Source organism: Actinia tenebrosa, unplaced genomic scaffold (assembly GCF_029948245.1).
Source record: "Actinia tenebrosa isolate PJP-AT-01 unplaced genomic scaffold, QUT_ActTen_1.0 PGA_scaffold17__23_contigs__length_9995812, whole genome shotgun sequence".
NCBI classification, from domain to species: Eukaryota; Metazoa; Cnidaria; class Anthozoa; order Actiniaria; family Actiniidae; genus Actinia; species Actinia tenebrosa.
This window is the reverse complement of record NW_028292577.1, coordinates 8,498,906-8,512,518: the sequence shown is the minus strand read 5'-3', so window position 1 is coordinate 8,512,518 and position 13,613 is coordinate 8,498,906. Positions and strand designations below refer to the sequence as shown.

Sequence of the window (13,613 nt, the reverse complement as noted above, 5' to 3'; positions counted from 1 at the left end):
TTAGTTCATTCAATTTAATTCTTACCTGTCTTGGGGTCGAGGCTCTGTAGGTCCCAAGTTGCCTCGTTCTTAACCACGTCAATGCCTGCTGTAACTCGTACTAGTAGATTTCTGTCATCCGTAAAATCAAGTGTTTCCTATAATGCAATAATCACGCATTACACATCATGACAGTGAAATTTTCTTATTTTACAAACGTCGTTTGGGACTAATAGATTTTTGAACCCCGTGACATCGTATCGACAGTTTGAGCTACTATCTATAATCTTTAAGAGTATTCAGTTTCCTCTCTCTCGATAAAAACATTGAAGTCTGATGACGCCGTTATTTAGCACGAGTCCCACAGTACATTGTACGTCACCTGACCGTGTGTTTGAATGTAAATTATTCTCGGTGTTACGATCAATCAGAAAGCTGAGCAAGGGTGTTTAGTTTGATGAAATAAGTGTTTAAGGGTTTTGTTCAAATTTATTTGTATTATTAAGGCTACTTCAATCCTAAATTAAACAATAAGCAATTATTTGTCGAGGCTGAGCAAAATATCGGGATCATAATTACTGATCTTATCAAAATCCATTGTTTTCAGTCTGCATTATCCCAACGAATGCATAGAGGAAAATCAGACATATTTAGTTCATTCATTATTGGCTTTGTTTCTATGATAAACAAGCTAGAAAGAAAACAATTGGATTTTGATAAGATCAATAATTATACTAGATAATCACTTCGGCACGCAGCATTCGTAGGTATAATGCAAGCATTCGGGCTACGCCCTCAGCTGTCTGCATTATACCTACGAATGCTGCGTGCCTCAGTAATTATCTATTAAATATCGATTTGTTAGTGGCGGACAAATGCCCAAGGTATGCAGAGGCATATAACTTCTTGCAAGACACTAACAAATCACGATATTTTGTGATAACCGACTTCGATAATTGTTTGTATATATTTCCAATATTATTCTTTTCGCTTTTTTTTTTTTTTTTTTTTGCGTTTTGGTGGTTTTTGTTGTCTATCAAACATACCAAGTCACAAGGAAGCGAGCCATGTTGACAAATCCAACGTTCCTGCACATGAGCAGAGTATTATTTGCAGCAAAACGGCTGTGCATCATCAGTAATGCGCATGAGCAGAATATTATTTGCATGTAGTATTTGCATTTGTCTTGGCCAATTAAAACGACGGAAAAAATAATTTAAATGATAATATATGTTGTCGCGCTAACAACTAAAGCGGTCATCTTCAGCGGGGGTACTACTATAGTTTAATTTATTTGTAATAAATTTACTTATAAGGTACAGTTGTACCTGTAGAAAAGGACTTGGAAGTTGCTCTTTGGTAAAGTTACCGAAACCAAACGAACCAATCCTGAAGGTTCTTGGTTCTAGATCCTGGTCCAACTTATGTGTGATAACAACTCGTTGCGCAGGCGCAGTGGCATTTGGATCATTCTCGAAGCGTATCTTGTAGTCCAGTAAGGTATCTTCGGCAATAAACCGAGCATCTCCGAACCCTGTCGGCCCGATTATGTCGTTCTAAAAGAGTAAAAAAATGCGGGGAAAAGATGTTATTATCTTACTGATTTGCATACAAGGGAATTTGCTGTTCGTCGCGAGCGTAGTGCGTATCCAAATGAGGTGCCTATGCTCCCCTTTTCTGCTCAGGAGTTTGTACAAATATGGAAAATACCATATATAGGAATGAAAGAATGACATTGATGCGTTTCCCCATTGCAATTGAAATTCTAGACTTTCCTTTAAGTGAATGCTGTTGTTGTCATTACTGTGATTGCGGTTCTTGATTCCTTGCCAGTTGTGCAACACAAGAATAGACTCAACAATAATTAATGAGAACACAAAAGAGAAAACCACTAGCATAAACTTTTGACAACTTTCTCCGCGTGAATCATTAATAGTTTGAGAAGCCATATCAAGCACTTGAAAGAGTGTTTCATCCTCTAGCTCTATCCAAACAACTCGAAGCTGGTCAAGAAACACGGCTCCGCCTCGTTTTTTTAACTCACTTCTCGGTGTTTGGAAATCGAATGAAATACTCTTTTACGTGTTTGATATATTATTACTTAAATTGCAAACGAAGAAGAGCATTGACTCTAGTAGGTACGTTCTCCATCCGATATGGCTCGTATACCTACCGGGTCCAGTGACTGTAGCCAATCCATGAAGTCATCATGAATCTCTTTGAACTTCTCTTTAAGCTTTTGTGGATCCTTGAGAACTTCCCAATATTTCTTTAAGAGGTTCACCACAGAGTTAGTTATGAAGCCACTGTACAGATTGTCCAGGAAATCTTTAACAGCTTTACTCTTGATTAATTTTGTTAATGCTGAAATCGAAATACAAAAATATTTGCATATATATAAAGGATATTACATGGGCGCGCGGAGATACGAAATTTATCTTCGAGTGGTGAAAAGATCTCACGAGTGAGCGCAGCGAACGAGTGAGAGATTTTCAACACGAAAAGATAAATTGCGTATCTCCAAGCGCCCATGTAATATTCTGTTTATTATATAATTATCAATGAAGTATGTGTTGGCTTTTTCAGGCAATTCTTTCCGTGTATTTTTGAATAGCCATCGCAATGGTGTTATTTTCACACGTGAAAATAACATGTTATTTTCACGTGTGAAGATATCAATTTTTCGAAGTAGAGAAAAATAGATATTTCATTGGTAATTATATAATAAATATATGTATTATATATATATATATATATATATATATATATATATATATATATATATATATATATATATATATATATATATATATATATATATATATATAGAAGAAATAGAAAACGCGCGCGCTTGCTGTGTACAGTTATGAAGCGCGGGGGAATTGGCAGAACACGAGAGAAGTGTTAGGAGAAGCACGAATCGTAGCGGATTGCTTCTTGACACTTCTCGAGTGTTCTGCCAATCCCCAAGAGCTTTATAACTCCACACAGCACAGTGAGCAAGTTTTTAATTTCTTTCATAAGATGCAAAGGGCGCATGCGTGCTGTGTGTTCACATAAAGCACGCGCTCCCAACCAATCAGAATGCGAGATTTATAAGAGTTATTTTATAAATAAATAAATAGATAATTAAATAAATAAATAAATAAATAGATAGATAGATAGATAGATAAATAGATAAATAAATAAATAAATAAATAAATAGATAAATAAATAAATAAATAAATAAATAAATACATAAATAAATATTATATAAATAGATAATTTTTATTTTCATTTTTTCATTTTTTCCTCATCGGAAATTGTAGCAAAACGATTGCCGGCAGATGCCATTTTGTTGCCGTCCCAATATTCCGAGATTCAGAGGTGAATATCGTACAATACTCACCTCCAATTAACCAATGAGCGTGCGCGTTCTTAGGAAGTACACAAGTTGGTATATGCTAAAACTCCACACAGCACAGTGAGCAATTTTTTATTTCTTTTTTAAGATGCAAAGGGCGCATGCGTGGTGAGTGCTCTCATAAAGCACGCGCTCCCAACCAATCAGAATGAGAGTTATTTTATAAATATATATATACTGCCTTTTTATACTAATTTTCTTGACGAGAAAGCTTTACCTTTAATGTCACAGAATTAGCATGTGCCACGAAAAACCTATTTTAGCTTCAAGAAGCCGCAAAACTATGAAACTGCGAGTTATTGAACATCTCACCCCATGTAGAATCAATACTGTGAATATTGTCAGAAGGGTAATAGGCACTTTAAAGAGTTGTATGAAAGTATTTAAACTATATCTATATCTCGTGATAAATACTTACGGCCTTTGATTGGTATGAAGGGCGTTACAGTTCCAATAGCTGAATCCAGCAACATTTCATTTTTGTTTATTCGTTCGCCTGGGTTGTCAATGCTGTGCTTCATCATATATCCTAACATATTGGAGGAGAAGGCATATGGAGCCACCAACATCACACCTGTATAAAGATAGATGAATGTTGCCAGCTAAATTGGATTCTTTTGGCCACAAACTTTGTCTTGTTATCATGGTATGTCATTTAATTTTAAATTCAAAAAAATTTAAACCTCTATCTGGTTAATTTACACCTACTTGCAAGAACGTTATCATACGAAAATAGAACATTAGTGATTTAGTGGGATAGGAATTATATTAAAAAACAAAAGAAGATCACTGAAGCTGAACTTTTTCTTTTGTCTTTTAATGTATTCCTTTCTCAATAAATTACTAATGTTCTAATATCGTATGACAACGTTCTTGCAAGTAGGTGTATACAATAAACTTTTTTACTTTGAATTTTATTTCGATTTCAGCATCCATTAAGCTAGTTGTTTTCATTCCCTCCCTCCCTCCTTTATTCCTTAATTCTTCCTCTTCTTTCTCTTTCTTGTGCTAATGGACCCTTCTCAAAATTATGTTGGATGCAAGACTAACATAGAAATACAAAAGAAATCACACTTTTCTCGATGGAATTTGTGCCATTTCTTTTGTATTTCCATGTTAGCCTCGTATACGATGCTTTTAAGAAGGGTCCATTTCTTTATTCTCTTTGTTTTGCTCCATCCTTTCGCACGCATCTTTCTTTCTTTGTTCGTTAGTCTTTTAATCTATTCAAAACAAGTATTGTACTGACTTGCCGCTAATGGGACCCCGGCTACTGCTGCGAGAGTCGCGACTGTTCCGGTTACAGCCCCAGTAAAACCAGCACTTACAACGCCTGAAGAGGAAATCAATAATTACTTAATGATTAACAAATTTTATTTTAGTTCTTAAAATAAAATTGAAGACTAGTATACTCGATGTTTCGACGCCCTCCGGCGTCATTTTCAAGAATGAAAGTAAAGCAAAGTAATAATTTGAATACATAAAGTTCTGTAAATACTCATGGGATTTTATTTATTAATAAATAAAATATAATGATATAAAACTTATCCGCGTTAACAATTTTTTTTCACTGTCTTTTTCTTTGTTTTTGGGGCCACAATATTTTGTTATCCTCAATTACACATGGACTTGTCACACGAGAAATATTTTACACCTCCAAAATGCACACCTTTTTGGGGTTTCATTGTAAATTAAAGTAGTGTTTATCCCTTAAGATTTTATCTACATACCTCCCAATGTTATGTCTTCTCCGGTAGCCCACTGTCCAACAACATAGGACCCTACGCTGGCAGCAGCTCCTATCAATGTACCTGCTAGTATGAGTGGGAAACGTCCTTGTGGATCCTGGAGTGATATTGGATTGTTGTACGCATATTGGTAGAGATTGGTGCTTAATGTACGATAACCTGAGAAATATATGGGGGAAAATATTCCGGTTCAATGAATTGTTTGGTCTACATGTCTTGGAGAGGGTGGTCTGTATAGCTCAATTACCTAATGGATCGTAGCTCAGAAATCTACCAATCTCTGCATCGTAATATCTTGATCGCATCCTGTACAGGTATGGGATACCCTTCTCTTGCATGACTCCCCATTGACCAACAAATAGAAAATCATTGGATACACTTTCCCTGATGTACAAGATGATTCCAAAAGGATCGTAACGATAGGAATTGAGAACTTTTCCTTGGTGGTCAATGAGACCCACAACATTACTGAAAGAAATAAGACATCCATATTTTATTAAAGCGTTCAGGTATGCCGGATCAGACAATGAAATGTCCAAAACGTGATAGCATGTTTTAGCTTGTTGTTTCAAGTGACATGAGGGTATACAATAGGTTTCGCGTGATGCTGGATTTAGCATTTTCCGGGGGAGGAGGTACATGATCGAGCGAAATACAGAGCGGGAAGTAGCGGGAATTTGAGCGTGAACGTGAAGCGGTAGCGGGATTTTGTGTTTTTGAGGGATCGGGATGCGGGATTTTCGAGGAATGCTAGCGTGATACGGGGTTAATTAACGTGTTTCCTGCTTTTCGTAACTTATTAACTAGCTTATAGACATAGAAATGGCCTGCCTTTCTGTTACAGAAAGGAGAGACCGGAATTTCGAAAAAATATCGCGGGATATGGAGTACAATAATGGGGTGTTCTCAAACCGCTATTGGTGTACCCTCTGACATGAGAGACGCAACATGAGGTCCGGAGGTTGAAATTGGTTGAGCCCTGACCGATGCATTTACGTATTACTTAACACCAACTAGGTCATTAACCCATCATTCATCAAAACCGCTCAACTCACCCTTCTCCATTGAATTCATAATAAGCGGCAGTACCATTTCCATCCAATCGAGCAAGTAACCCTTCGTTTTCTGTATGAACGAAAAGAGTGAGTTGCATGTCCCCTGAAATCTAAGAATATCCAATAATATTAGTGCATTTTTGGTGGCATTTTATGGATGTATGCTGTCACAGTGCGACTACCATAACTGGGCTCAAGGGCGGATCCAGGGGGGGGGGGAAGGGGGCTAAAGCCCCCCCTTCAGCAGAAAAACAAAACAAAACAAAACAAAAACTGAGGAATTAGATGCTTTTTTTGTTTTCCGTTGTGTTGACGGTAGAAACTCAATTAGCCCCCCGCCCCTTATAATTTTGGCTGGATCCGCCCTTGGGGCTACCTAGACAGCGAGAACCAATCAAATTGAACATCAGAAGCCAGCAGACAACAATAGGCTTTCAACATATTCTTTTATTCCCACGAGTAATAATTGCCATTCTCGTGCATTCTAGGTTTCTGATTGGCACGACAATGATTTGGCGTTGGTTTCCAATTCATTCTACAATTTGATTGGTTCTCGCTGTCTGGGTTGCCCAGGCTGTAGTAGTCGCACCGTAATAGATCCTTTGCATAAATGTACTAATCATATGGAGAAAAGTACTAAGCCTCTCTTGTGTGTATGAAAACAAAAGATGTGGTTTACTACTCTTCTGTCTATGAATGTTGATCTAATGCTCTACCTGGGCGATCATGTTGCTGCCAAAGACACCAAATGGATCGACAACATAACGAGTCTCGCCGCTGGTACACTTCTTTTTGTACAAGTTCCCCAGTGAATCGTAGACGTAATCACACCTGAAAGAAATTTTTTACAGATTTTAAGAAAGGCGTTGCAAAATTTTCAGATAAACACTTACGATTTTTTTGACTACACAAACTAGTCAATGCCATTTGAATGTTATATGGTACGTGCATGTTCGTACTTTACAATAGATATATATTTCCCATGTAAGAAAATAGGAAACCATTTAAAATCTCGCAGATTTACGGTTTGTATGGTGCAATACATGTAACTTATGCACCGTCTTTTTACGTTACTCAAATCCTTAACATAGTTTGGCTAACGATTGCAAGGTCTCTTTCTGGACCGTCCATAGGATCAGCTATCCAACGTCTGTAGTATGAATGGCCTACCTTTCATTTACTGTCTCTGTTTGCAGCAAAACATTCTCCTCGCTGAATACATACTTCACATCCTTGGCACGTGATTTTGGGTTATTTTTTGAGAGCATATTACCGTTTCTGTCATAGGCAAACTTGTTATTCCCGACTGACATGTACCGGTTGACATTGTCGGTCTCATAGTTCTCTCTGTGGCCACCATCGGTGGAGAAGACCCTGTTTCCACGACTGTCATACTCGTATGTATGTGTGTATCTGGAGCCGTTTTTCATGACATCCGTCCAACCAACTAGTTGAGAAGCTGCGTCATACGCGAATAAACGAATCCCGTCCTTCGATGTGATTTTGACAGGTCTTCCCTTGTCATCGTAATCGTACTCGAAACTCGACGATATGTTCCCAAATGGCGAAATATTTACGAGTTTCTTTAGTCGCTTCATCCCTGGTACATAAGTATACTTCGAAGAGCCATTGTTGCCTAGGATCTTTTTGACCAGCTTTCCATCCGAGTCATATTCCATTTTAAGAAGTTCATGTGCCTCCTCATGTCCAGTAGTGTGAACCTCTGATAGGCGATTATGATTATCATAGAGATAGGTTACATTATAACCTGTAGAGTTCTCAGACAAGCCTATTCTTTGGCCATTCTTGTTATATCTGTAGTCAAGGTGACGCCCATCGGGATAGGTAACGCTAGTTGGTTTGTTGTCACGATTGTATTGAAGCGTGACCGTTCCTTCCTTATTTGTCGCCATGATGATGTTTCCTCGTGAATCGTGTAAGTAGTAGGTTGGACCAACATCGGGAACGGACTTCTTGACCTATGAAAATACAAATTTGGTCCGGGTTACTTTATACTAATGTGACCATTGTTGGAGAACCGGAGAACCCGAAGAAAACCCTCGTAGCACAGGAGAGAACAACGCATCAAACAAACTCAATTCACGTGTGGCGACCGCAGGGCTCGAGCCAGCGACCCAACCCGTTGGACTCACAGCGGTGAAAGACGACGCGTTAGCCGAGAACGCCACCTATGCTACCCAAAAAGTGTTACTGTCAAAATATAGTCTTACTGCTCTTTACCAATTTCCCATCTGCTTCATTTTCAAAAATAACATCTCTGCCATTTCTTGCGGTTCTTTTGTTTAAATTGCCACGTGCATCGTATCCGAAAGACTCTCTGGTACCGTCAGGAAACCTTGATTCTGATAGACGATTTGTGGTGTTATCATAGCTGAAACTAAAGACGTTCCCTGCACCATCAGTGATGTTCTGAGGAATGCCATCATTATTAACCAAATATATGACTTTATCACCGTTGGCATCTTCAACTTGCACCGTCTTTTTGTCTGTACTCGAGCTTTCTTGTTCGACAACCTTTTAAAGATAGTGTAAATGGTATAAGAAATATTTCTAATACTCTAGTTTCAAGTTCTCTTTGCTCAGTCTTAGTATTGTTTGTGTGTTATAATATTCAGCTATTCAACCAAAACCCGTGGCATTTTGATCAACTCGTAGTGCGTACATTGCTTACTATACAATAGACCTTAATGAAAGAAAAGGACACATTTGTACACAATCGAGGCTAAGTTAAGACTGAGCAAAAGCGAACTCGAAATGGAATCATTTGCCCCATCAGCGATTCCAAGGAGATTTATTCAATGGAATGCGAAATCCAAAGTCAAAGGCTTCACGTCCGGTACATATATTCGCAATGCATACGGATTCCTTTAACATGGCAATTTCCATGGCAGCTGTCAATTGGATTAATTTTCACTTGCTTATCTACATTATCATATATATTTATGTACCTGATCTCCATGAATGAGACTTTTGACTATAGTGCTCCCAGATATTGTAGTTCGAGTACGTAAGGGTATCCCATCGTTCCCAGTGATTGACAACACCTTCATGGTCTCATCAAAAGCAAACGTCGAACTGCTGTTATCCACCAAATTGATGACTTTGACTAAACCATCCCAATTGTACTGGAACTCCACAGCCTTTGATGTTTGCCCCTCGGGTGTTAACCCCATGATTTTCTCTAAAAAGCCAGTGTCGGGATTGTATGTGTAACGAAGTGTTGCGCCGTTAGGGTATGTCACACTTTCCAGGTCTTGATTGCTGGTGTACGAGTATCTCGTGGTTTCTTCATTTGAAGTAATTGATATTAAAATTGGCGCATCTTGATCGTAATTATACAAGCTGTAAAATAACATAGACAAAAATGTACACCATTATTTTTGCCAACTGCAGGAATGATCCTTTAACAGGTCGACTTTATGACGACGTCCATATAATACAATAATGTTCCTACGTCCTACCTTACTGACTGCTCCCTGTTTGATTCAATCAGCACCACCTTCCTCACAAGCCCTCGAGAGTTAAAGTCAATAGTAATCGATCCTCCTGCAGAATGTTCCAGTTGCCTTGGCTTATTGTCTGCTGTGTAGGCAGTCACGTTTATGGTGCCGTTTCTCGCGGTCACACGACGAATTTCTTTTAGCCTTTTAGTTTGTAAGTCAAAGACGAGCTGCTCTGATTCATCAGATGCGACGCCAGTCAAAATCAAAACTGAAAATAACAATAATTTTGAGTTAATGAAATCAAAACCCTGGATTAGTAAACTGCATGGAATAAAAACGTCTAATAAGGTTTATTTCTTTATGAATCAGTCAAACTTAATTGAAAAGGATTTGCGCAGAATGAACTACTTTAGTGGTATACTTTCTACTGCCGGTGCAAGTCCGGCTACCTCGAGTTTGGTCCTCGCTCTCAATTTCGTAATCGGATGAAGGGAGCCTTCAAAATATAAAAAATTGCAAGATCTTACCATCGTCTTTGATTTCAATGGTCTGCTGACTGCCATAGGCTTCAAAATATCCAGGTTTGACGAACCAGAGCATTATTTCATCTCTTAAGTGCAGAATATTTATGACAGAGTCATTCATAGACAGTATCGACGTTTCCCTAAAATAACATTAAACAAGAGAGAATTTTCATCAATGAGAAATGACTCCGAATTTATTTCAAGAGCTATTCTTACCACCAAGGAGCAATCCATCCAACCCCGAATATTCCCTTTCCGTGGCGCCGTGTCAAGAATGGACTGTATATGCGTTCCAGACGAAGAGTCAGCAGGCTCGAAGAATACTGATCTGCCACATCAACTGTATCTAGGAGTTTACTGCCTGCAAAATTATAATGAAGTATAATTAAGGACGGTGCCTACTAATTGCGACCCATTTTTATTTTTTTCAAATTGTGTCAGTCATTTAAATCACCCAAGAGGCCAATGGAATCCGGAAAAAAAATTGGGGGTACCCACGCATCTAAGTGAGATAATTGACGTTAAGCACCGATGACGTAAGCACTTTTTTACGCAAGGGAAAAAAATCATACTTCGAAGTTGTTTTGATAGATTTTATCTGAAAATTGTTTCAAATAAACAACAAGCTTTGTTCTTTATATCAAATATAAAAGCTTTTTTGTATCATATAAGAAACCATTTTTTAAACCAAATTTTGCCCTCAAAAGTGTTAAATATGGTTCTGAAGGGATACTACATCTTTGCTTACATTTGCATCCAAAACCATTTTTATTTTAGAAATGCTAGTATAAAAAGTTATCTGAATATTTCTCTTATATTTTTGATGAAAAAAAAACTGGGGGTAACGACGCGTTTTAAAAAGTTATGATTTTTTAAAGTATTTTTTTGAGGATAAATTGGGTGCTAAAAGCGTGACAAGCGTGACGCGGCGTCACGAAACAGCGTGACCAGCTCTGTTTTTGGCGTGTTTGCAGCAACTCCTTCCTCCCCTCGTGGTTTTACAAGCAGGAGGAAAACTGAAGAAAAAGCGATATTTCAAGCCTTCAAAGAACCAGAAAACTTATTCAATTCGAAGAACAATAATTAATAATTACTTCCTGTGTAGAAGAAAAGATTTCCTTAAGCAAATGGTATGTAAAAGTATTTTTTGAAGTCGGAAAAAGGACGGCTTTTCATGAATGTTTCACGGCAGTCGTGCATGCAAAGAGCCAGGCAAAAACTTTCGTAAAATAAAAGCTTACATTCAGTTTAACTTCACTAGTGCAAGAGACAGATTTAATAAATCAAAATAATAATTTTCTTTGACAGTATGCCTTTTGCGTGAACGTTTATGAATATATTTTTTAGCGAGTGAAAGACAGTTTATATAATACGGCGAGGTCTTTCAACGACAAAAGTCAGTTCATTTTATGTAATTATACTCGCAGGAAAACCTAAATGAATGGTTGATATTTGAGGTAATGTGTGATTTCTTTTCAATTTTCATTTAACTTTAAAACAAACTAAGCTTATCAGTACGGAAATATTGAAAAAGTTCTTTTATTATTCACCGATCCAAGGCGATCGCAACTCGGCTTTTTCTACTCTGTGATCCATCTTTGACTACATAAGAAAATAGTTATTGCTGTTGTTCTTTGCCTTAAATATGTCCCAAGCCGGCGTTTTCTGTACCTTTGAGTGTTTTGCTTTTAAAACCCGCGAGAATCCCTCGGTGTAAATGCGCAGTAAGTGTGCGCGCTGACAATAGTAGGCACCGTCCTTAAGAGATTACAGTTTTAAAAGAGTGAAATATTTACATGTCACTACTCACCACTTTGGACACCATTTGCAAAGTCCAATTGAAGCTTAACCAGTTCATCAACCATGTGTACACTACTTCCATCCAAACTCATCTGTGTCGCAACACTTGATAATCGACGATTAAATGACTTTTGAGTCGTTCCTACAGACGACAGAAAGTTCTTCCAAACAGGTTCCCATAGGTCATCTGAGAGATGGTTTGGTTTGAGTTCACCTTTGCTTTCCATAAACAGATGAGGTTCGTCGTTGTCCAGCAAGGACCGCACACTGAGCTTTGACCTTCCAGTTCCGCTACCTGGAAGGTGCTTTGCCTGGAATCTCAATCTTCCGGAAGACTTTGGCGGCAAAATACCCCCAGGACCCTCTAAAGGTTGGGCGACAACGAAAAGAGAAGTGTCATAAGTGCTTGGTTGGCGTCCATCTTGGACATACCTCAGCGAAGCCTTCCCGTCAGCACTAAACAATATAATAGGACTCGGGAGATCTGTGTCCCCAATATTTTGGTAACTGACTGTTATATCACCTGTATCGAGTAATCTAACGGCTTGGGGTCGATTCATGGCAACTGTTAGTTTTCCAAGTACTCCATTGGTAATGGTCAAAGAGTCATTCAAAACAGCATTTCCATTCTTAGCTGTGTCTGTAATTTTACAATGAAATGTTTTGCCTTCAGTTAATCCTTGTACGTTAAAAGTGGCGTACAACAACATGGAACTAAAACGATAAACTCGCTTCGCTTTTATTTTTATTTCTTCATCTTTACTTATCAAAAACACCTCCAGTTTCCAGCCAAACAACGTGCCTTCAACTCGTAACGTTACATTTCCAAGTGGAGCAACAGTAGTTGGAAAAATGTTCAAGATTTCAAACTTGGCAAGTTTTGCACAGACTCTTGATTTGACACCAGGGGCTGGAGTTTGGTCGTTTCTTTGAAACATGGCGTAATACGAACCTTTCTTTGTGGGGGTTACTAACGCATCTTGTTTGGCAGACATGGCAAACTTTGATTTGCCATCATAATGATAAGAAGAGGCAGGCTTATTATGTTGTAGATATAAGTCTTGGAATGATGTCACTACGTTCACACGTGCTGTAACGATCAAAGTCATCTCGGGTGGTACGTCGTTGATAATAAACACCGATATTCCATTGTCTGCTTCAGCACAGCTTCCAAGGCTCAACAATGGAAATGTCACGTTGATGTTTTTTGGTCCCGCCTTGATGTTGTTGTTAGGGAAAGGATCCCGTATGTTACTACGACTCTTTACTAGTCCACGGTATTGACCCTGCGCAACAAGTGGCAAGGGCTTCCGTAAGGAAAACGCCCTATCCCGATTAACCCCGTTATTGTATGGCAGCAGCGATGTAAATTCACATTTGGGTTGTGCAACCTCTGTATCATCTATTTGCCAAATTTCATCTTCAGAAAGGTAAACTGTATCGCACTTGTATCCTTTGGCTATCTGAGTACCATTGTTCCTGAGAGTCCAATCTACCTTAACAACTGAAAAATCATTTCATTTCATTATGTATAAAGGCATTGAATGAAACTTTGCAAAACTTGCTATCGAGATCAAATAGAGATCACGGATAGTACTCATAGCGGTACCCGAGGCCCTCTGCTAGTATTCGGGATATTG

The 13,613-nt window shown here is 38.3% G+C and overlaps 1 protein-coding gene across 1 annotated transcript in view; it reads right to left on the bottom strand.

Moving 5' to 3' along the window:
* Nucleotides 1–13,613, bottom strand: part of LOC116306521 (uncharacterized) — a 33,526-nt gene that overhangs the window by 4,657 nt on the left and 15,256 nt on the right. Inside the window, 16 exon segments of the mRNA XM_089031552.1 lie at nt 26–137; nt 1,308–1,535; nt 2,153–2,343; nt 3,801–3,956; nt 4,632–4,715; nt 5,113–5,289; nt 5,378–5,598; nt 6,186–6,295; nt 6,902–7,016; nt 7,356–8,164; nt 8,427–8,720; nt 9,155–9,548; nt 9,668–9,917; nt 10,177–10,313; nt 10,390–10,534; nt 11,984–13,477. Of these exon segments, the coding sequence (XP_088887678.1) occupies nt 26–137; nt 1,308–1,535; nt 2,153–2,343; nt 3,801–3,956; nt 4,632–4,715; nt 5,113–5,289; nt 5,378–5,598; nt 6,186–6,295; nt 6,902–7,016; nt 7,356–8,164; nt 8,427–8,720; nt 9,155–9,548; nt 9,668–9,917; nt 10,177–10,313; nt 10,390–10,534; nt 11,984–13,477 (4,917 nt within the window).